General features: G+C 40.5%; 1 protein-coding gene and 1 long non-coding RNA gene across 2 annotated transcripts in view; both read right to left on the reverse strand.

The window, feature by feature from the left end:
• The window catches only part of CALCOCO1 (calcium binding and coiled-coil domain 1), a 41,451-nt gene extending 34,674 nt beyond the window's left edge, over positions 1–6,777 (reverse strand). Inside the window, exons 1-6 of the mRNA XM_075199218.1 lie at positions 6,672–6,777; positions 4,054–4,219; positions 3,791–3,893; positions 3,238–3,428; positions 2,009–2,167; positions 713–861 (exon numbers count right to left, since the gene is read on the reverse strand). Coding sequence (XP_075055319.1) covers positions 713–861; positions 2,009–2,167; positions 3,238–3,428; positions 3,791–3,893; positions 4,054–4,200 — 749 coding nt within the window. The 5' untranslated portion in view covers positions 4,201–4,219; positions 6,672–6,777. The remainder of the gene's footprint in view (positions 1–712; positions 862–2,008; positions 2,168–3,237; positions 3,429–3,790; positions 3,894–4,053; positions 4,220–6,671) is intronic.
• Positions 6,778–9,448: 2,671 nt separating this feature from the next.
• Positions 9,449–20,241, reverse strand: LOC142140135 (uncharacterized). Its single transcript, XR_012688301.1, has 2 exons — positions 20,193–20,241; positions 9,449–10,023 (listed from the first exon to the last, which is right to left on the reverse strand). It is a non-coding gene; the product is annotated as an uncharacterized LOC142140135 (long non-coding RNA).
• Positions 20,242–25,271: the final 5,030 nt, after the last annotated feature.

The raw sequence follows: 25,271 nt of genomic DNA on the forward strand, positions 1-25,271 counted from the left end.
TATAGCCACCATTTTAGGTTACTTGCCCACTAGGGGGCACTGTGTAGAACATTTCACATTACTTCAGCAAAACTAGGGTTGCATACCTACCAACTGTCCTGATTTCGGCAGGACAGTCACGATTTTAGGGCTCTGTCCCGCCCAGAGACATATTGCTCCCACAGGTGGAAATGTTGGGAGATATCTTACGCCCACGGCTACTCTGCATAGCAGAGCAGTGGTGACCGGAGTGCGTGCTGCAGTGTTTGGAGGGGCAGGGGGGGTTTCTAAGGTGCAGTCTAGGGCTTCGTAGTGCTAGACGAATCTCTGGGGGAGTGACCAAACCCCCATTATGATGTGACCACGCCCCCCACGCCCCCTGTCCCGATTTCAGGTACTAAAATGTTGCCGGGTATGGGGTTATGTCTTTATATCACTCATCACTCAATAACAAAGTTTATGAATTGCCTCACTAACAAATTCCTAGGGAAATGATAGGCTGCACTGTGACTGCCTCCAGATAGATGCTCTCTGAACTAGTATAAAAAAAATGTCATGATTAAAATTGCTTTTAGTAAAAATAATCTGTATGTTTTTTGTAAAATGACCTAGTTACATTAGTCCATCACTTTTATTGCCAGGAAAAAGCTGAAATTGTCCGTTTGTATTTTGTATTGTGATTTAGAAGATAAATATGAAGCAAGCAGACTAAGGAAAGATCACTGGTTTGTACATGTCAAGCTCCTTGTCTTTCTCAAGCAGTTGCAGATTCCTCATGTGGATGTCATCCTCAAGATGCAAAATCTGATCTCGATGCTCAGCGTCCTTGCAGCTCAGGACATCCCGGTCCTCCCTTACTATCTGCTCTCTCAAGAAGAGGTCCTGTAAAAGGGAAGAACCCAAACCTTAGTGAGTTCCGCTCTTGAGGAGCGATGCCCAACAAAAGGGTGTAGTGCACTACATTGTAAAGAAATGAGGAAATGACTGGAGTTAAAAGCCTATAAAATGTAGATGAAGCCTTATGGTGGGACTTATGCATAGAGGTGTATATTTAAAGTGCACTCTAAACGTGCACTGTATTTTGAATTATCGGTACTGATGAAGGAGTTTTGTATTATTTAAATTCTGCCCAGTGTAGGTATCTATATCACAGATCACATTTTTTAAAGAAATGACTATTGTGTCACAACATACATTTGTTACCTACTGTCCTATCTTTTGATGCTTAGATACTATATGCATGTCAGGCGTATTTAAATATCATGCATACACCAAAAACCTAATGTGGCATTAGACAAAAATGCTGGGATCCCACCCATGAAAATCCTTTGCTTGACTCTGTCATAGTTGCCATTTAATGTGCATACATGTAAATATCTCCCCTTTCAAAAATGAGTACATGTCCCTGGCCACTACTGTCATAATGTGCTGAGCAACCTCATGAGAGACTACACTTCATCATCATCTATTTACATAGCACCACTAATTCCGCAGCGCTGTACAGAGAACTCACTCACATCAGTCCCTGCCCCATTGGAGCTTACAGTCTAAATTCCCTAACACACACACACACACACAGACAGAGAGAGACTAAGGGCAATTTGATAGCAGCCAATTAACCTACCAGTATGTTTTTAGAGTGTCGGATGAAACCGGAGCACCCGGAGGAAACCCACGCAAACACGGGGAGAACATACAAACTCCACACAGATAAGGCCATGGTCGGGAATTGAACTATGAGGCAGAAGTGCTAACCAATAAACCACCGTGCTGCCCAATCTAAACTTAATCTAAAGGTCAGTAGTCATCGTCATAGTTTATATCTCTAGTGTTACATCTTTATTTTTCCCCAAACAGTCTGCTTTCTGAGCTGATTATTAATACAACAAATGTCATTTTCCAGGATACCCATTCCTATCCTAAGTCAATATTGGGAGAGGTCTCATTGGCTGTTTCCTATGTACTTCGGAATGCCTGATATCCTCCCTGGCAAAGTATATATAAAAAAATGAAATCTGTAAATGTGTACCTGGTATTGGTGGCTGAGCCTGGCATGTTCATTGTCAGAAGTCTCCAAGGCAGCCTCAAGCTGTTTGATTTTTTTCTTTAGAGAGCTCACCTCCTCCTCCAGTGCAAGTCTAATTCTCATTAGATAGTTCCTCTCCTGCTGGGACAACTCCAACTGTTGCTGTGGGGTACAATGGTCACTCAGTACACTACAGTATATTATTAGAATATAGATCATCCATCAATATGGCCTTTTATGAGCAAAACTCCCTTTTAATACAAAAATTACATGTATATATATATATATATGTGTGTGTGAAATCTCCTGTAAAATATTTCCTTATATTTGGCAAATGGTAATATAATTATTTATATTTGGAGAGTAGTGAAGTCGTTTCTGTAAACTATAACTATATGGGGAATATTCAAATAGGTCCGGAGATCGCGGTTACACGACGGCTGTAGATTACATAAGGTAATACGGTTCCACAACAATGCGGATTTCCCTTCGCAACCCTATAGGGGGGGGGGGGCAACGGAAAATCTGCGTTATTGCGGTACCATATAGTACCTTCGCTGTCCATTCCGGAGCGTAGCCGTGATCTCTGGACCTAACTGAATATGCCCCTATATCTGGTGAGCACAGATGTCATTCATTTTGACAGTGTTCCGTGATGAATGAACACCTGAATATGACGATCAACTCATACAATCTACTTGCTTAGTTTCAAATTAATACGTGTGCATTACTGGTGGTGGCTATCTAAACACAAAGGTTAAAGTCATTGGAGAGAGTATGGCAGTCATAATAGTATTTAGACAAGGGGTGTCTGCCAACACAAAGCTACGTAAATAAACCGAAATATCACAACGACCAAAGATTTCACACATACTGACTGATTTCATGAATACACCTAGAGAAAAAGAAGCTTAAAGTGCTCTAAGACACCTCCAATCACACATTGAATTGGATATATAGTTATACAGGTTTAGGAGGTGACAAAATAGTGTCAGGAATAGACATTAAAGACCTTCAGTGCAGAAATATTGTTTTGGTGCCTCAAGCGTCAGGACTTCTGAGAAACACCGACACCTAACTGCTGTTGGTTGGTCTTATGGGTACAAAATGATGCTGGGGATAGACCCTGTTACAGTCTATGGACCCTAAATGACCTGGAATAACTGCTTGGTGGTTACTTATGAGTAAGTGTCAAATGAAAATGGAAACCTTTAACAAGTACTTCCAAGTACCTGCAAGAAGGTAGCTTTTGGGACAACCAAGATCATATCCAGAGATGCCTCTTCATCCTCCAAGGTGACCAGGTCGTCTACGGGCCGTGGCTCACTGAACACAAAAGGTTCACTAATTCCTTTCACAATGCCATGCTGATCCACATAACGAAAATTATACCGCTGCTCACCAGGGCGTGGTAGATAATAGGCTGTGTGGCGAGAAACATTTAGTAAAAACGCACATATGAGCTGGTTGTTTCATAAGTTGATGTATTTGTGTGATTTCAGCTTTAGTGTTCGGTGTCAGTTATAATACTTACTGTAAAGTTATGTAACATTGTACACTGCATTGCCGACTAGACCCTTCACTTCCAAAACTGGAGTACTCTTGGATATGAGGAAATGTTCTAAAGCTGACTGTGCTGTTTATGGTCAATGCTACTTGTACATCAATGAATAATGGATGTACACTAGATCCACTTTAAATAGTTTTGCATGAAGGAAAGGCGTTTCCTTTTTAATATAATATGTCACTATTTTTGTAAAAATGTAAACATTTCAAGTTTCTGACCTTGAAACGGAACACTGCAGTGAGATTCTGATCCATCTGTAGGTGCTTCTGAAGACACTGCCCAGACAAAGGTGTCATAGTCCTGTATAGAGGAAGCTCCTACCTGTTATGGAAACAGTGCATACGGTGTCTACATAATGTAGCTTTCAATATGCATACAAATATATTCAAACTTATATAGTAGCAGATCTATACCGACCAGGATTAGAACACACAGGCAACATGTGGCAATTAATTTACAAAACACAGAACCACGCCCTCACTTTGAAGATGCCGATCCAGTCACTGGTGGAACCCTTCATACCGGCTGGCAAGGTGTAGTGACATTCCACTTTGGTGTTGGGCATGTAGGTGTGAGCAACATTCAGGAAATTGACACAAGACACCTGATATGAGGGGGTGTCCTCCATGACGCTCAACTTCTTGGTTCTATGGATGATAGTAATTAATAACAATGACACAAATGCTTTTTCTCTGCAAAACATGCACAAATATATACACAGTATGCACACAGATAATTTGTATTCTTATTTTTTTTGTAATTGGATGGTAGTGGTTTTTCGAATTTTTCTCCGATTTTTTTTATTTAACAGTGCTTCTCTGATTGTGTATATAGTGTACAATAGTAGTCAGGCTTCAGTTGTAAACTTCTCTGCTGTCCAGGATGCCACTAGGAGGAGACAACAGGGACAGGTATCCTGGGCCTTGTCACCAGGAGGGGCCGCACAGGTTGGGAAGAGAGCATGATGTTGCTTTAGCTGCCAGTTCCACTGGTCCTACTTCATACTTGCCAATTCTCCCTGAATGTCAGGGAGACTCCCTGAAATAGGGCTAATCTCCCTCACTCCCTGAAGAGTCTGAGCCATCAGGGAGCATTCTCCCTGATGCTGAGCCAGTACAAGACGTGGTTGGCTTTGTCATCTGTGGCAGGATGACACAGTTCAGAAATTGTGTCCTATGTCCATGTATTGATGCCTATGTTGGAGGCCATTTTCATGGAGACCAAGATGTAATCAAAGACTGACAGGTAAGACAACATGACTTCAGTAATGGAGACAGAAATGTAAAAGACACTTCAGTCTCTAGAGATTCATTAGCTGCTTTTCTTTAATGCATAGTTGCCTACTCTCCGGGAATGTCCGGAAGACTCCCACACCCACACTTCTGGGAGACCTCCTGGGCTCTCGGGAGAGCAGGACAACCTCCTGGTTCTCGCCCCCGCAATAGATAAGTGGCAGGGGTGGGGCTTAATGGCGCAAATATCGCATTATCTTAGCCCCCTGCTGTAATTGGCCAAAATTGTGCCAACCGTTTAGGGGGCGGGGCCAAAATGATGCGATTTGTCACTCTGGCACACCCACCTCCCCCGGGATCTCCCTGAAGCTAAAGAGGAAAAGTTGGCAAGTATGTCCTACTTGTTTCCCTATAGAATCCCCCTGACACCAGCTCCTAGGTGGGGTTTCCTGTTACCCAGAATCCCATAATACACCCATCCTCTAAGCTTACACTCTACATTCCAAATCAAACCAATTATATTAACAGAAGTATGCATTGTAAATAAAGCATTTTAGCTCACTGTGCCAAGGGGTGCATGCTACTTGGATCACCTCCAGCTCTCAGAAGGATAAATTGAATACATGCCATTACTTTACTGCACTAGTTCCCTAACCTCTGACAGCTGTTTTGCTAGGTCCTCAAAGCAAGCTTTGTAATCCCAATTAAATTCTGCATGAATAATAGAGGTCATGTAACACTTCTTAATCAATGTACTAAACCTAACTTTGTTCACAATTTCTACATTTTAGGTTCTGTTTGCTCTTGTCCAATTCAATCCACTGTACAGTGCTCCCTCGTTTTATGCCAGTCTAAAACACAGGCCAAAGCTGGCATTATAACATGTTAATACGCTTTTGAACATACTTGTGAGAGTGGTATTATAAAAGGGAGGGGGAAAAGAGGGAGCACAGTAATTTAGAGACAGGTTCTGGCCACTTGTGTCTCAAAACTCATTTTGAAAGTGTTCCATGATGGAAAGCATGTTAGGGTGATGTCACTCTGCTGGTGCAAAGTTTGTTTCCAACTAGAACACAGCTTTCCTAAGCTGCAAAACTCTCCCATATGATGCACGGCATTAAGCACATGTGAGTGTTTTAGAGAAAATCAGATGTGACACTGCTGTAGCTCTGATAAGCTCACAAGTGAGAAGGAAACTGCCTGTAATGTGCAACTACAGCAGGAATTCTTAGACCCATTTTTTCCTGATTTCAAGAACAGCTTGAAAAGCACCCAGGTGACACCACCTTAAATAAAAGCAAAACAGACATAGATGCAAGGATTACCTTATACCAGCAGCTTGTTAAAATGGTTCAAGTATATTAGATAATTATTATTTTGCCTGCCCATCTATAAGAAATTATCCACTTAAATTAGGTGTTGCTAATACACTTGTATTTTATTTTGATATACAGGATACTGGGTGCTATATAAACAATAATAATATTCTTAGAGATGTAATTGTGTGTTCTTTAGGGAGAGCATTTGCTATACAACGTGTATGTTATATATTATATGGATTTGTGTGATACTGAACTCTCAGTCACATATTGCAGCACCCTCACACCTCTGTATGCATCAAGTTATTGTGGTGATGAAAGTGCAGACTCTCGGGTCCGTACTGTACATTAGGCCTACAGCTGATGGAGATTTGCTGCGCAACGCTCATGCATCCACATCACAGACAACTGAAGTGGAAAAAACAGCGTCACCCTGTTCGAGATTGTACTCAGTACACACCATAAGCCTCCCTAACACCTCCTTGTACACGCTGACTACACAACCTGCCACACTTCACCACCCTGTAAGAAACAACAAAGCATCTTACCCCCGCACTCAGAAATCAGCTGTCCCACAACAACAGCAGCTTGGCGCGGTGCTCCCTGGGAAGTGTAGTTCCAGGATGGGAGCAGTAGATTGTAGATGGCAGGAGACCGTACTACATTACCCAGCGCGTTCTGCGGTTGGCAGGGGAGCTGGAGCCTTAGAAGGATTTGTGTTGTTATAGGTAACGTGGGCAGTTTGGGAGTTCCCCTAGAGCCTGCTGAGATTTCCTTATTTTTTGTAGGGATGGGTGGAATGCGGTAGATGTATAGTGTATTAGATCAGTGTGACTATAAGTGCTAACTTGTTATAACTCTATCACGGCGGTTCTTGAATATGGAGTAAGACACTTAGGGTAAATGCTGTTCCTTTACTAGTAGTACATGAATAACATTAGTGGTGGGAAAATTTGGACAAATTGGGACATGCCTCATATCTGCCAATGCCACAGCCTTTTCCCTCAAAGCCACTCTCAAATTTGACCTTTCAAAAAATTGTCTCTACAGAATGGTAGGAAATATTGGGAAGTATGAAGGTATTGCACTGTGCAGTTTTATTTTGTTGTAAATGACTGCATATTGCAGACAAATGCTTTGTCTTAAAGTTCCCCGTGACATTCTCCTTCAGGACTGATGTTCCTGTTACCCAGAATCCTATAACACATCCCAACACCCATAGGTAAAATGCAGACCTAATCTGGGGATACTTTTTCTATTTGAAGAAGCAATGGTTAGTGTAAAGTGATAGGCTATGATTAACCTATCACGTTACCCTTACATCTATTCATTCCAATATGGCAGACATTGTAGGAGCAGGGCAGAAAGTGGATATTCTTTAGTGGGTGTAATTCACCCTTGGAAATGCATACCTTTTGGAAGGAAAAAATAAGAGTCAAGTGATTGGTTAATCAGTAATTGCTGCTTCACCAAACAGAGAAGCTGTCAGGCCCAATAGAGCATGCCCCCTCTACCCCCTCCATCACTCTTTCTACCTCAGTAGCATAATGTATGTGACGATGTGGGCCTACTACGAAATAGCCACACAAAAAAGTCCTCATTTTAAAGAATTGGGGTAGCCCTAGTTTTACAACCATATCAAAGTGAAATACTCTTTAGGAAGCAACACTGTTGGTATTTTTTTTTTCAGTATAATATTAAATGTATATCCATTGGATTTTAATTGTTATATTTTAGTATATTTCGCTTTTAAGTTATTACTCAATAAAAGTTATGTTTTATAGGATGGTAATTATCGATATTATCTATTAGAAGATTTAGTGCACCTTATATCAGAAACTTCGCTTTTTTCTCCTTTTTGTTCATAATATTAAATGTAATCAGGAAATTTAGCATTGTTATTATTGTGTTTACACTTCTTAATAAACCATACTTGTCTACATTTGTTCTTTTCATCTGGATATTTTGGGAGAGTAGGTAAGTATGTAGTAAACGAGTCTCCATTCTTCTCAATACAAAGTTGTATTCATGTCTTAGGATCTTGAGTTCCTTCCACAAATCAAAAACATACCTATAGGTTAGATGGCATCTGTGTATGCCCAAGGGACAAATGCTGGGGTGTGATAACATAAAATCGTGTTGTTGTGCAGCAAGTCAATTGAATCATGTCATCAAGACCCTGCCCACTTCTGGAGGAAGACAAGCGGGATCTGGGAGGATGACATACTCTCAATGGAGTCCGAGAGAACTCCCTGAAATTTGTGAGTCTCGGACATTTCAGGAGAGTAGGTAAGTATGTCCTAAACTGACCTTGGCATGTGTATGTTTGTGTGCTTCAGGTAGGAAAGTTAAAACTTCTTTGTTGTTTGTCTTTGCTTTATTTTGAAATCAAGCATTTAGAACCCCCCTCCCCCTTCTAGACATGACCATAGAGAGTGATGAGAGGTTTAAGTGCAAAGTTTGTGCTGTTGCTAGCAGAACAAATTAAAAATTGAAAATGTACTATCAGAAGTCTGGATGTTGAAGATTCATATGGATGTGACATACCCACAAACTATCCCAATTTAGGCTGCACAATGTCTTTCTGAGGGGGCTGTCCTTTCAGCCATGACTTTTGTCCCTAGTGTGGCACCGTTGGATTGTATTGGGTGCAATGGAGGAGTCTTTTTAGGTGAAGATGGCACACCCCTGGAAACATGGTAAGTGTGACAATGCCATGTACCCCCCCACCCCTTTGTGTTCTGACTTACATCAGGACAATGTTAGGAGATATGCTGTGATCTTCCTATGTGACTTGGGGTGAGGTTCAGGATCAAAGTTGGGGCAGGGGTACAAGATTGATGAATACTGTAGGGGTATAAGGGTGCCGACAGGAGGTAGGAACATGTTCTTACCATCTGACTTGAGCCCAATGATATCTGATGGCAGTCTTGCTTTTACTATAAACATCTAAAGCAAACCAATCTAAAGCTGCCAGCTTGTAATGTTGACCATCTGCTGAAGGGCAATATTGGATGGGAGGCAGAGTTTTTGAAACAAAATCATTTTTCTAGTGAATGAAGCATATTCAGAAAAAAACATTACATACTGCACAAGTCCTCTTTATATGTCAATTATGGTTGGTTTGTTTGCTTTTATATTGTGGTTTTAAGAAATGCAGAAAATATTGTACCTCAAAAAATAATCATGATTGCCTGTAAAAAACAGTATAAGTTTCAGTTCTTTTTCAGTGCTAATAATACAGTAAAGCTTGTGAAACTTTAGTGATTAGGGTCTCATTATTATAACAAAATAAAAGGGACAGTAAAGAAAATGGAAACGTACGTATATTCCCACATTCACTTTTAATTGAGACTATAAGGTATGAATGTCATTTTGTTTTGCTGGGCGTCTGATACAGTTTTAAATCTAAAACAAACAAGCTGAGCCAAGGTAATGATCGACTCAACTACATTGTCTCAATAATGTACTGTTTCCCTTCTTCTCAATGCAGCAAAGTTTATGTAGAGGGGGCAGTATCAAATAAAAATGGCACATTGGAGTATGGTTACAGGACTCTAAAGTTGTACTGCAGATCAGGTAATGTCATCATTTATTGCGTCTTTTGTGTTTTATTTGTCTCAACTTTTACTGTGACCAACTCTGAAGAACGGGGTTCTCAACTGGCTGTCCTCGTCTGGACCACAGCAGCCAGCACTTCTAGCTCTAGAAGAGTCCAGGAACACATGGTCAAACTTCACGCCCGGGTAAATTTGGCACTTCCAGCTTGGGACTTGAGATCCACAACAGCCCCGAACTTCACCTAACAGCAAAGCCAGGTAAGTGAACCTGTGCGATTTCTAGTTGAGTACCGCTAGGTCTTATAACTTGTGGCAGTCCACCTTCTCCTTAGTCTCTAATCTGTGAAAAGTGTATAGTTATTTAAATAATGAAAAAAGAAGAATCAAAAACATTTCTTGAAAGTAACAAATGCCAATTATTAACCTGCCCTATATTTTTCGGCAACATGTTCCTATACATGTTGCTCTAATTTGTTTTGTTAAAAAAAATTTTTTTAATTCAAATAAATGTTTTTCTTCAAATATAAATAGATTCCAGGGGGTAAATGTATGAACATGCGGGTTCTTCAACACCCGCGTGTTCGGCGATTAAATTTCAAGCGGCGCTGCATTGTAAAGGGAAGTTTCCCTTTACAATGCAGCGCCGCTTGAAATTTAATCGCCGAACACGCGGGTGTTGAAGAACCCGCATGTTCATACATTTACCCCCAGATGTGCTGCCCCACTCGAAAGAGTTTGTTCACATGGGTGTTTTCAGTGTTATCAATCGTACAACATACATTTGAAATGTATCATGATGCACCTGTGTGTACAACTCCGGTTCTTGTCTGTGTACTTTTCACATGCGTTTCAACTGCTTTGCGCTCCACTTTTTGGAAAGGAACATATCGTAATCACTGCTGTTCAGTGCATGTTTATCTAACCATTGAAATGCCTTAACTAATGCAAGTCAGAGCTTGGTAAATGTTTAGCCTCAAGCATTTGCCGTGTATTCACAGCGGGGAATACAATTGCCGCCTCATTTTTCAGGGGTGCAAGGAAAAATAAGCGGAGGTTTCTTTCAAATCTCTGCCGCAAAGTGTTTCACGGACGTTCTGGAGACAATTCTCGGCTAATTGAATTCCCCCCACATAGTGAGCAAATAATGAAAGGCATCTCAAAGTACAATAAATACATAGAAATAACCAAAATGCAGATGTGAAAATGCAAAAATAGTAAAGATTCACTGCAAATGTATATGCTGCTCATTTCATTGTATTGATATAATATGCTGGGCATGATATACTGGTAATTTTATATGCTGGGTATGACAGTCCTGATTTTTGTGAAAGTCCAGAATGGGTAGGGCTTAGAAATGGAGTTCTCCTTTAAACATAGATGCGAGTATTCTTCAAATATTTCTAACCGTTGGCTATAATGTATGAGTTTTCCAGCCAATGAATTGCTTCCTCTTAAATTAGGAATACATTTAGGGGCTAAGCTTGCATTAAACATATTACTGCAAAAAAAATCCAAACTCCCAAACATAGTATCACCACAGTGGCGTGACCCGTGGTCTTTGTCACTATGACAAATGGTTTGTTTTTTATTTTTATATCAAAGAACTTGTTCCACTTTTAATAATCCCTCTATATAACACTCTACACCCCCAACCAAATTTATGTTATTGGAATAGGTGAGGATTTAGTACAGGGTTTATTTAAAATGCAAACACCTATTAATAAATTCCAATGTTGCATTTCAGACACTTTTTTTCCCACTGGCTTTTGTATCTTTTTTGCCAAATTCTGCTCTAACAGTCTAGCAATGAAAACAACCTTTTCTTCATTAAATCTACAATACAGTGTCAGCAGTAGACAGGTTAAAAGCATTATTAGGAGTCTGATATAATAAAATAAAAGTGTTGTGAAGGGTATGCGCTAGTACCAGACTCCACCGAGGAATCAACAGCAATTAAATGTTGCCCATCAAAGCATTTATTATCAGGCTGTTAAATTGTAGATATTTTTAGTGTCCTCTCCTGCCGTTTCATCCTTTCCACAGCCCTTTTGTTACCCCTGTGCCGCCTTCCTTTATACACATTGCCTATCACTGCCATGACAATTCATTACAGCTGGGGTTAGGTGTGTTATCATTTTGGATGGCAATATTTGTAAATGAAATAAAGGCTTGTTTTATCCTTGCATATAGAAAGAACAGAATTTTGACCTAATAGTTTAATTTCATTTTTAAATATGATCTAAACCACAGGTCCTCAAAGTGGTTGATATTGACAATCCATGCCGTCGATAAACCACAGAAGGTCGATCAGGGGTCAGTTACATTTTTGTAGTCAAAAGCTGGCAATTTAAAATGTCAGTTTAGAACTGAAGACAATGAGGACACAGTTTGAAGTGGGTAAAGACAAAGGGTAGTTGCACAGGTGAGGTTATTTTGATTTAATCATACTTGCCAACTCTCCTGAAATTTCTGGGAGACTCCCGCATTTCGCGAGAGTCTCCCGGACTCCCGGGAGAGTGTGGCAATCTCCCGCATCTTCCCACGTGGGCAGAATTAGGTCCAAAACGCAGCGATTCACAGAGAATCGCGGCGTTTGGCCCCGCCGTAAAATGACGCGATTGCGTCATTACGTCACAGGGGCAGGTCCAAAATTACGCAAATTTTTGGAGCCCTGCCCCCATCACGCCCACCTCCCCGTCAGGCTCCCGGAAGTCAACTTTAGAAAGTTGGCAAGTATGAATTTAATTACTGTATTTAAATTTATTGCAAATTTCAATTGAATTTATAGCTATTCTGCACCAAAAGGCTGTATTCACTTGGCTTAGATTGGAAATGGGACAGGACCAACCCTAGTCAAAAGGAGGCAGATCTCAGAGAAGACATTTAACATACCCTCCAACTTTATAGTTTTCCAGTACAGTGCTGTTTCTTTAACTTTTGTTTTGTTTTGCAATAAGATGCAGTGCAACTAAATATGCATTGCTGCACATCGCAGTGATACATATTTATGCACTGCTAAGATGCACCATGCCATGCTCTGGGAGTCCCGGCGCGGTGACCCCTCTCCTGCAAACCTTTTTTCCCTATTTACCGGCAGCGCTAAGGACGAAGTGCTGTGTGCATGCGCACAGCACTAACACTGTATCGGATTCTGCGAAGCCAGAGAGGCTTCAGCAGTATCTCATAGGAAAAGACAGAACGTTACTTATCTGCGCAATGCAAAGCTTGATGCTTTGCAGAACATCGCAGTCCCCATAGTAATCTATGTGGACTGAGATGCTGCACGGTATTTGTCTACACAGACAAAATTTCTGTGAAATCTCTGTTAGGTAGTTAATGCATGGTAAACATACTACAAACTACTGTTTCCGCATCTCTTACGTGTCAGATAGTCTTGATGCATAGATCCCTGAGTCTTTGCAGTATTTTTAATAATTTGTTTTAGACTTTGTAAAAGCATGTATGCCTCCAGCCACTATTTGGCACTGTCTTGTATGCAAACTACCACTGCGACATTGGGTATTCTTTTCTAAGGGGAGAGGCAGTGACAATTGTGAATAATAGTGTGATCTACGACACATACATTTCTCAGTGCAATTAAAATGTCCAATTCATGAGGTAACCCATAAATATATACCATGTGACATACCTCACAAGTTGTAGGTTTTTCTTACCAGAACGGTGTGCAGGCACAAGATGGGGAGATGACCACACTACACGGGCGTGGGCCTGTGTGGTCTGGGCCACCCTCCCATAAAACACCCCTTAAATGCCGGGTGTACCTGCCACTGATACGCTTGGCATTGATGGGGCAATCATTAGTGGCCAGGGCCAGATTAACCCGAGGTCTAACTGGGCTACAGCCCAGGGGCCTCTGGCATCCAGGGGGCCCTTGAAAGTGCTCAGCAGCATTATTGATCGGTCGGGGGCGGGTGCACCCCCGGCCTGATCAATGCTGCTGAGCACTTTCGCTGTAGTCTCCTCAGTAAGGAGCGTACAGCGCGCTGGGGAAGGACTGCAATGCCAGGAGAAGGAGGTAAGTGCCTTGGAGGGTGGGGGGTGGCTCTGCTCACAGGGGGGGTCTCACCCTTCGGCTCGGATCGCGGGGGGGGGCCTCTCCAGGGGGGGGGGGGGAGGGGGGTGGCCTCATGGGGGAATGGAGGCCCCCTTAGCCCAGGGGCCTCCATTCCCTTAATCCAGGCCTGTTAGTGGCGCACATCTCTAAGCTGTCCTGGGATTGGGACAAAAACCTGATTGGTTGGACAGTGAGGAAGAAGGCAGGTATGATGTACTATGTAAGACCATGCCTTCCAGCTTCTCAGTACTGAGAACTAGCACAGATCAGGACTGTCCCTGCCACACTGCTGCAATATATGTAGTCACTCATAGAGATGCTCATAAATGTCAGCCTTATTTGTAATTTGATTGAATTGGTTCAAAGGCCCAAACCTGTTTGTGGTACAATCGTCAAAGTCTTGGATTCAAACTGTGGGTTTGCAATTTCAGGTTCATGTTCACATTGAAAAAAAAATTAAAAACACATTAATGTATTTAATGAATAAAGAAATTTTGCTTTTTTAAGTCACACTTTAAACACTACTGTGTTTGCGGTTTATAAAGAAATGGAAGTTGCTCAAATCAATTTATAGGCTATAAGGTTTACTGTTTGCATTCGAGATTCATCATTCACAATAAAAAACTGGCAAACTTTAAATGTAACTTGATCGTGTCTGCTTGTACTTGTGGGACCTGGCTCAAGCACGTTCAAGCAGGCTTGAATATGGTAGAACCTGCTCAAACATGGTCAACCTGTTTTGACTTTCTTGAATTTATTTAATGGTTCTGCAATTTGAGAAATTTATGTTTCAGTAATTTGAATTTTAGAACCGATTTGTCGAACTGATTCAAGAAATAAAACAGGTTGGTTGGGAGTATCTTGAATCATGTCGACAGACCCCTGACCAGGTCAATTTCTTGTTCTTGTGTGGACATACTTGACCGACTATAACTTTAGTGGGGTATCCTGTGATAGCATAGTGGTTCCTAAGCTAGTACATTTTTTTATTGTGGCTTATCGCAGTGATAATTACTTATTGCTGCGATTTAACATAACTAACACCTCGGCAGCTGAGCAGTTCTCAGTTGCTACAGCAAAAAATATACAGAGCGATAAGGGTTATTTATTGGGAACCCCCAGTCTGTTTGTCTTTCTGGTAATGCTATCCTGAAATACAAGATAAATAGGCAGTGATAACCCCATTAATATATTAGACAAACCAAAATCAATTAATTTCTCCAGTGAAAACACCCATTTTCGCTAGCAAAAGGACTCTTTGAGTTAATATACCCCACAATCTTAAAACAATTATATTGGTATACTGGCTTATTGGGCAGTATTCTGTGCAGCTTTAGTATTTACCCATGATTGTATTCTAGCTGAAAATGTATTAAACATAATATTTTATATAAGCTTAAGTGCCCCTGGATATATTTCTGTTCCAATAATTCAGTGGTTTCTATGCTATTTAATTATAAGAGCACCAATTGTGATTTGGAGTATTCCTCATGAGTATGCCAATGTTGTAAAGCAATATGACACATTTCATGATCAATGATGTAATGCTAATCAATCATGTGAATAGATCCTGTGTTTTGACCTTTATATTTGGGATGTTTTTGTCTGTACACTACTTTGTATAAAACGGGCCACTGAAAGAGGGATCATTTCTGGCAACTTGGTCAGTGTCAACCATATTGTTTTGTTTGTGATTAAAACAATCAGCAATCCCCATCAAAGTCCGCTCGAGATAAACTGTATACTTACGTCATGTCAGGGAATTTGATTGGCTGATGATGTAGTCTGCATGTGTGTACGTTCATCACCTGACCATACTAATTGGGCATAATTCTGTTGTTTGGCCTGATTGCTGAACTACACAATATTTGTAATCTTACCAGATATATATACTGAACTGGTCATTAGATGTCCACTGTTTGGCCAATATAAGACAATCAGGGCATCAATTCTAGGCCTGCTTTTAAGAGACGTAAAAACCTTTGTATCCTGGGTGACTACTTCGATCCCTGTAATTTTCCATGCCCACCTTGACTGCATTCAGACATGTGATTGTTGTACAACATGTGCACATGTCGCTGAAGCACCCACTGTGGGCATCCAGCATGTTTAGTTAACGTCACAAGGCCAGGTTTACCTAAACACTGACAGTCCCGATTTCAGGGCTCCGTTCCTCCCACGGATGGTGGGAACTTTGGAGGAGAGGAGATCTCTAATGGGTCTGCCCCCCCGTTGTTGTGACGTGACCACACCCCCACTGTGAGGTGGCCAAGGCCCCTGTCCTACTGCCGGGGACAGGTATGTTGTAAGGTGTGCCCATAGGAACAAATCAGACCTTAACTGTAATCTTTCTAGTGCAGTTAAGAAAATAAAAGAAAACCTCTGTTTGGTTGCTATAGGTTACCTTTGTGTTTATAACACCATTTCTGTTATATAAGCACCTATGTGCTCTTCGGTTGCATTTACACCACAGTCAGAGTAATATACTTAGGGGGTCTATTTATTAGGGGTGTGCACCGGCCACTTTTCGTGTTTTGGGCTCTGATTAGCTTGAGGTTTTGGGTTCTGATTGGTTTTGCCAAAACACCCCACTAAAGGTTTTGGTTCTGATTTTGGGTTTTGGGTTCTGATTTTTTTTAAAAAAAAGCATAAAAGTGCTAAAATCCATATTTTTGGTTTTTTTTTTCACTCCTACACTATTATTAACCTAAATAACATTGATTTCCACTAATTTCCAGTCTATTCTGAACATCATAACATGTATAGGCTAAAATATCTAGGTTGCCACAGCCATTCCTATATAATGTCATATAATAACACTGTGCCTGAATAGCAAAATAGAGTATGCCAAAATTTATATGTTCATTTAAAAATTTTTATTAACCATTGGGCACAAATAGAAACATTTAAAAACAATGCCCATTGGATATGAAATGTGAATACCAATATCACCATATTTAATTGATCTACTATGACTTCTGATTCACATGAAATGTTATATGCAACTCAACCTTATTTAAAAGAATCAATACATATATAAATCCCAAGGCGCAAATGTATCAGTATTTAATGTAAGCAGTATTAGGTAGTGTGACTGGATCACTATTAAATAACTTTGGGTAAAAAATTTATTTAAAGCGAAACTTACAAATGATCATTCATAACATAAAAACAAGTACTGGCCAGACCAAATAAATTCCATAAAAAGGTCTTTGAAATCAGCAAAACTAACTGTGATCCAGATTCCAGCTAGGGTAGCTAATGATAGACCAGATCTCTAATCCCAATAGAAATACTCTGTTATTCTCTAATGTTCAAAGTTCCTCTCATATTAATGTGTATATAGTAGCCTCCTCAGATGAGGGGGGCAGTCTGTATGGAGGTTCTTCAGATAGATCCCAAATAGCTTCACTAAATCTTGACAATAGTGAACAATGTCATCGGTAGTAAAGTCCTTGGTGCAAAGCAAATGTATAGAAAATGGAAAGTAAAACACAGCCTATATAAAGTTCTCGATATGGATACATAAACTCACATTTAGAAGTTCGTAGTCAAAGATGGTAAATTCTCACATGTTGGTCCTCCTGTGATGATCTTCTGTTACCTAACCCAAAGTATAAAAGCGGCAAGCGGGGAATTTATACAATCCGAGTCTCGCTAGATCTGACGTCGGGATTTGGAGTCTGAGCCTCGCTTTCAGTGTTTCTCCCCGCCGGAAATACCCGAACAGTGCTCGGATCGCCCTCGGATCCACTCTGTTCGGGGGGCTCGGATTGCGATAATCCGAGCCCACTCATCCTTACTATTTATCAGTTCTCCTGTTTTTGACAGGTTTAGGGATGTTTACTATTTATCAAAGCCCCCTGGCCGGTGAAGACTGCAAAGCCTAGAGAAACCTGTGTACCATGGACAGCTGCTGCCCTCTAATTGCTAAGACCATGTCATGATGGTGTCAGCCAGGAAGAGGGTAGGAGTAGTGACCGCAAACCAAAAAATGCTGTATTAGTATAATAAAGCATTTTTCCTTTTTATAATAAAGTAATTCTTTTCAATTTTTTTTTACATTTTCTTTTTTTAAAGATTTTTTTTTAACCTATAACTAGAAGCCCAAGTCTTGGCTTCCAGTTCCAGTGGGCATGTGTGAACCTACATGCTGAGCCATGAGTGCCCACAAGGACCATGCACTCACTGCTGCCAGTCAGTGTCGCCAGACAGCTGAGTGAGCGTCGCTCAGCTGTCACAATGACATTTAAATGATAAATTGGCCAACAGAACATTTTTTATTGAAAATCTTCATAACGGAGAGGTCTTGTTAAATACACCCCTTAATGTATTGTTCTTACAGCAATCAATAAGTAAATTCAGCTAATAATGAAAGAAACTTTTGAGGGGATTGCTGGTAAAGTAATGTGTTTTTCATGAGTTCATAAGTTACTTTCTGGAGCTTGGAAAAAATAAAGAAAAAACGTTTGGGGCAGTTTATTTCCCCCAAATAACTATTGCTATAAAACAAGCACTCATATCCGTCTGTTCTGTTGTGGACTTGAACATATTGTATTTTTGCCTCGTCAGTGCAATCAGGTAAAAGGAGGTCAGGCGCGTATCATTAACATGGTGTAATATCTTTCTGGGGACTGAAGAAAGGTAAAATGCTGAGAGGCAGGATTCAGCAGCAAGACAGTGAGGCACTCCGGAGTGCTAAAATCCACAGCTTGTTTGGTGTAAGCAACTAATTAAACCAGCGAATTTCAGACCTGAGGGTCCTTTCATGAGCCGTATTAACCATGAGTGCTTCCTTTTCGCCCATCTCCAGACGCTCAGCTATGTTCAGAAAGTAATAACTCAGAATGTGTCTGAGGATAGAACATTTAATTCTGTGTTATATGCCACATGATTAAAGCATTACAGCATACTGCTAATGTCATGATAAATGCAGATGGAGATTTTAATGTGGGATGCTCATTAAAAACAAATACTGGATGGTTCATATTACCATCAACCATGTGTTTGTTTTGTTGTTAAATGAAACAGGCGTATCAACCAATCTCCCTGCTTAAATACTAGCTCAGGGCAAATTATCTCAATATATATTTGCAGAAGATATTTGATTGTCTGTTTTTATTGATGGCAGTAATATAAATATGAATGCTAAGAAATTAAAAATTGGCAAATTGTAGAATGATCTCTTTCTTATGCAGTAGCTGATAAACCCTATAATGGGCTAATGGGCAAAGGAAGGTGATGGATATTACAGCGACCTGTGGGTTGGGTGGGTTTGGATACTAACACTAACGTTGCTTAGTGTTTGAGGCTTAAAACAGGTTCACTGTTGTGTGTAAAGGACTCAGTACTGTGGTGGTTAAAACTACATCTTTTTGGCGGATTCGGCGCAGGTGCCAGTTTAAACATGTATAGTTTGTCGCAGACTTTGCCAGCTGCAATGGTTTAGGGGTTCAGTGGTGGCATTTCTCCCATGCACATCCCTAATGCCCATTTGATAATTGAGATTAAGTAATGATTATTTAGAGAGGGAAGACACCAGTTGTTTCCTATATTTAAAATAAAGTAAATGCTATATACACTATATATATTTTTTCTTTACATAGCCCCCACTGTCTGTCCAGAATCACCCCTACAGTATAGCAAGCTTAGTATACAAATCACTGGACTCAGAATTTTCAAGTAGAGCTAACAAGTGCTGTTCTTTCCTCTACATCAATGCCTCCAACGTTCTTAATGGTGTTATAATACTGTGTTGAAATAGTGCAAACCATAATGTGCTTGTGGACACTGCCGCTATAATATATTTCAGGACACAGTTAGATCCTGGGAACTACTAATATAATGCATGGTTTGTGCTGTATTATATATCTATCTATGTGTGCATGTGTGTGTATATATGTATATATATATATATATATATATATATATATATATATATATATATATATATATATATATATATATTGAAAGCAGTTATATGCTGTTCATTGATAAATATAATATGCTATGTTACAATGCTGTGCAGTGCATAGATAAATATTTATACAAGAAAATTAGACATAACCCCAATTAACACCACACCAACTTCTTTACATAGACACTATCAATCCCACCCCTAATAAGTGTGCTGTGCAAACATTACATTTGATTTAATCTATAATGGCCTAAGTCAGCACAAACTATAAATACCTTTGTCTAAAAATACTGCCTCTTGTCTATACATCCCCCCCCCCCCCCTTTGCACTGCACATTGTGCAATAAGAAATAGCGTTGTCCAGCAAATTTCATGGTGAGGACGGGAATACAGAGGATTAGAAACATGGTAGATATAAGCATTGTGCATTATCTTGCTGCCTGTTCGTTGGCTGCTTGTGGACGTCCAGGCATGTTGAGCCCTTGTATATGTGTAACCCCTCAACCTGTATGCTCACCTGTATAGGGAGGCCGGGTCCCCGGAGTAAAGTTACAGCAGAGGAGGAGGAAATGGCATCGGCACCCGCCATAGGTGGGGCTACTCGTTTAAGTGAAGCCCTAAGCTGAGGGCAATTAAAATTTTGTGCTATATTTCATCAGCACTGCATTAGGGGTTAAACATTTGGTGTCAGCCAGCCTATCACTCCTGGGGGAGTGGTTTCACAGGAGGGCATAAATTACATGGGAGATGGGGGCTGGCTCTCTCTTGTCCTGGATGCCAGATACCTCCCTCCCGCCCGGCATAAGCTGGTTATACTAAATTCAGGCCTTGTCTTAGGTCAAGGCGCTGCGGGTAGGAGAGCAATGCAGTCAGCGGCTGATCGAAGGTGCTACCGTTTAATTGGCCGCACGTCACTGCCCCTTTTGCAGTAACCTGACTCTTGGCCTCTGGGGCGGAGGATATACGGTCGTATATGACAATGTGAGTCCAGAAGGGGGCAGTCACGATGACGCCAAGTTTAGTACCGACCAATCGTAAAGACTTGGGATCCGTAAAGTCTTGGGACAGCGGTATTGCTTCACCTTACGCTGGATTGGTTTAAAGTTTAGTCGTTAGCTGACTGCTTCGCTCTCGTCGCCATTCAGAGTTTTAAAATAAAATTCTTCCACAAAAATAAATACGCCCCTTTTTGCCAAACTTATATCTTGTGTCCGTGTCGTTATTTTAGATAAGAGGTATTAAGTGTTTAATCATTAAGGTATAAGTGCAAAGATAAAAGGTATTAGCACTGAACATTTTAACGCCAATGCAGAGGAAGGAGAAGTGCCAGAGCACAGTCAGAGAGGAGGTAGGCTAATCCTGGGACCTCTGTCTCACCAAGCGGAGCTGATGGAAGTAGAAGAGCAGCGCAGCTGCCAGAGAGAAAATATGTTGCTAGGAAAGTGAGGACTGTGGATAGAAGTGCTGTAAGGAAAGACTAAGACATTATTGTGAGGCTAGAAGCAATCAAAAGGGCTACAAATCCTGTAGAGAGCTTTGCAAGTCTTACAGAGAATGCTGCATGTTTGACAGAGAAAGCTGCCAACCTTACAAGCTGCCAGGTGCCTCAGGTTATTAAAACTTCTACATAACAGCCTTGAGATGAGTGCCATTGTGACCCCATCTAGGCCTTTGATCCATGTTTCCTGAACTGCTCAGTATCCACAGCAAGTGTGAGTAACCTGTTACATACAGCAGAGTAACATACACGGCTAACACTAGTACTGCTGTCTGTATGAGTAGAGCTCTGACCTTGAACTGCCGGACTCCTCCTTCCCTCATCTTTTGCACATACCCGTGCTTTTTGTTCAAGGGGTTAATACCCTCGGTATTATCTTACCAAATATTACAAATGCTGGCTCTACTACCTACAGCATTGTGTTCATCCTCTTAATTATTATTATTGGGACTACAACCCACATTATAATTATCAACTTCAGAGGGAGTGTTGTAATCTTCATTGTCTTCATTATGAAGGGACTCTTTGATAAACTTCATTATTATCTTCATCATAGTTTTTGTTAAGACTAGCAGCACTATGTGCCTCTACCTCATCTCTTACTGACTCAGAGTCTGCATTCTTCAGGTTCTATTTTTTTTTTATTTCATTCATGCTCACTGTATGAGCCAGATCAGGGTGTGTGTCTGGAGGTTTAATTGTGAGTGCTGGCCACTCCAGATCCCCGCCAGACAAGTGATTTAAGTAATGAGTGTGATGTTTAATATGTCTATTAGCTCTACAATGAAGCTGTTATCATTTTTCCCAATACATTCTGTTCCTGAGAGTAGTGCCATTGCTGAATCTACCACTTCATCAGTGTTGTTACTTATTATTTCCCTACATGCTATTGCTAAATATTACATTGAATTCCATTATGGAAAGCTTTTGTCTTTAGTGAATGCTACTGTGCTATTGTTGAGTTAATCTTTTACACTAAGACTGTACCACTGATTACTTCATGTGATTTACATTTCATAGTTCTGTTAGTCTCAATAATTTTTCCCTTACTTGTTATTTATTAGGTTGTGGGCCTCTTAAGTTACCTGCTCATTTAATAAATATGCCAAGGTATGTGTATGCATGTGTATATATAATATATATATATATATATATATATATATATATATCTAATATATATAAGCCTAGCGGTGTGTGTTAGTGTGTGTGTGGAAAAAACTATTTTCTCAGAAAAAGCTCATCCAATTGACATGAAATTTGGTATACTGACATTATTTGACAAAAAAATTATAATAGTGAAGTCAGTTAACTTCCATCCTCCCCCCTTCCCCCCCGTGGGAGGGGTAGTAAATGCTAAATTTACGAGTTGAGGGCTCAAACTCTTGTGGGTATTTATTTACCAGAGCCTGTGTTTGGTCATGGACAATTGTATGTCGTATTTTCACGAGTACGGAGAAGCAGTGATGTGAAAGTGCAGGTTATAAATACTGCCCTTCAAGGAAGACTGATTGAGCACAGCGATAAGGTGTTTAGCAGAAACGTTGTGTATCGAGAGGTTTTAGAACAGTAAGACGATGGAGATTAAGGATGTGGCGATGAAGATGAATATGTGGACAAAATCACGTTAAAAAAGGGCGCTTACGTCGGGAAGTAACGCTCTTCCCCTGAGGAGGCCTGGCCTAGCCCCAAATGCATGACAAGAACCTTTATAAGACCTTAAGTAGCTTGATTTGACTAGAATGCATGAGTATCATGCACGGGTTAACTTGTGTGTGTGCGTGTGTATATATGTATATATATATATATATATATATTAGTGTTTGTGTGTGTGTATATGTATATATAGTTGGCAACATTTAAAATTGCAGGGGCACATTGTTACTCAGTCAGTGCATCTATGCAGGCTATGGAATATGTCTCTGTGGACCTTGGATCAATCCCCATCATGTCCTGTTTACTGAATATGATAATAGTGTGTATATGTGTGGGGGGATTACAATTTAAATAGGCCTTTTCATTAAAAGTTAACTACAAGATAAGAACAGATGGTAAGAATTACATATAACGTGCAGACAAATAGGAATTTTATTGTCCGTTTGTCAAACTAAAAAACAGACAAATATTTCCAGGGACATATATTTAGAAACCTGGGATTGTCTTTGGGAATTGAGGAAGATTGGCAATCATGTCCTAATTTCCAACATTCTAAAATATATTCCAGGATCGCATTGATGCTGACAAAGGGCATGTAAGCCGATCATGTGCGATAATGCCTTGGTGGACTTTGCAGCACTATAACCCCCATTCTCTCATGAATTTATTACAGTGTAATATTAACTACTCTTCTTGAATGAATATTAACTTATAAAGCCTAAATAAGAATACACTGAAGCATTTGCACAGTTGTACTGTACATTTAGTCACATTTCCTGGGATGAATTTTCAGGGACAAATCTTTCAAACCTGGGACTGTGCCTGGAAATTAGGGACAGTTGACAACTATTACTTGTACATTTTATGTATGTGTACAATATGCAGTGTGTGTTGGTATCTTCAATATATTTATAAGTGTATATGGTATTTGATTTTTTTACATTTTTTTTATTGAAAGCCCAGGAACAGTGCTTTCGTGTCCTAAGTGCAAGAAAAAGGTGTAAAAAAACAAAAGGGTGCAGAGCTGACCCTCCTCTAAAGTGTAAAGGTCCTAATCCCCAATCCCCAGAACCAAAAGGTCTCTTAGGGGGCAAGGGTCTACAGACCTCCTTCACCGCAAGGTTACGGGGACCTCTTTTGCCCCTGGGATCCGCCGAAGTTTCACCCAGGGCAAGACAACTGGCCCACCCCCCATAAAAAAGGAGGGCAATGATAGGGTTCACGGGGGCTGGAGCCTAAGGGTCTCACAGTCTCCCCCCCTCAGATCTTCATGGACACAGGGCCCATAAGGGCCTACTCACACCCCTAACATTCGTGAAACAAATGAACACAAAAGTGAAAGTGACAAAAGTTGTAATAAAGAGAAAGATAAAAAAGTGACAAATGGTTACGGTCCCCTGGACTATTATAAAGATTTTCACGCCCAGCCATAAGGCCGGGAAAGCGAGTGTGTAAAAGAAAGTGGTATAATGTGCTAGGTGCTGGCAAAATCACATGTTTTAAGGGTGAACCAGTGATTTATGGCACCCTCGGGTCGCCACTCCGGGGGCACATTAGGCCCGGGCTTTCAACGCGGCCTCCCAGCCCTTTGGTGAGAGGACCAAGAACAGCTCTGCCACAACTGCCTTGATCTTAGCCTAAATGGTATTGATGGGATTTTAATTGAAATGACAACACATATAATAGATTTGTTTTGGTTTTTATTTATTTGAATCAGGATGTCAATTTGAAGCTTAAATACTTTATAGCACCTTGTATATTTTTATTAGATTATTTCAAGCCATTTACTTAAACAAAGGAATATGAATCAAACTACAGATATGTTTTAATTATCCAAAATATAAATTCCACTAGTGTCTTTTGTTTGAATGATTATTATGTTAGCCACACCCACTCATTTGCATAACCGCAGCCCCTTAATTTTCCTTGATTGTTGTAAATTCCAACACTCTGATGTCTAACCACTGTTTTGTTTTCACACCAGAAGTTGGAACATTGGAATTTTTTTCCAATGTTGACAACAATGCCTGGAGCATTGTGTATATGTAAAAATATTGAGATTTTCTACAGTGTGTGTTCAGTTGCTGGTTATAAGGCTTGTCAGTTTGTAAGTCTGTGCAGCTGGCCACCTGTGATTGGTAGACGTCACCCGTACGAGGACATGACAAGGTCGGAGCACTTGTTAGCAATAAGTAGGCGTTATGCACCTATATAAGTCCACACAGCGTATGCTGGTGATAGGTTCTATTAGGTTTTTAAGAGCACTGTTACTTATTCTCAGCTGGTTTTTGCCTTACCTGGCTGCTTATCTTGTCTGATATCTGACTGCCTTGTTCATGGCTTTGAATTTCGACTGTTCTTCTCAATATTGATTTGGTGCTGCATCTGGCTGACTTGCTGAACCTAGCTTGACATTGATCTTGTCTTCTGTGTCTCTGAATTTGG

Source organism: Mixophyes fleayi, chromosome 2 (assembly GCF_038048845.1).
Source record: "Mixophyes fleayi isolate aMixFle1 chromosome 2, aMixFle1.hap1, whole genome shotgun sequence".
Taxonomy (NCBI): Eukaryota; Metazoa; Chordata; class Amphibia; order Anura; family Limnodynastidae; genus Mixophyes; species Mixophyes fleayi.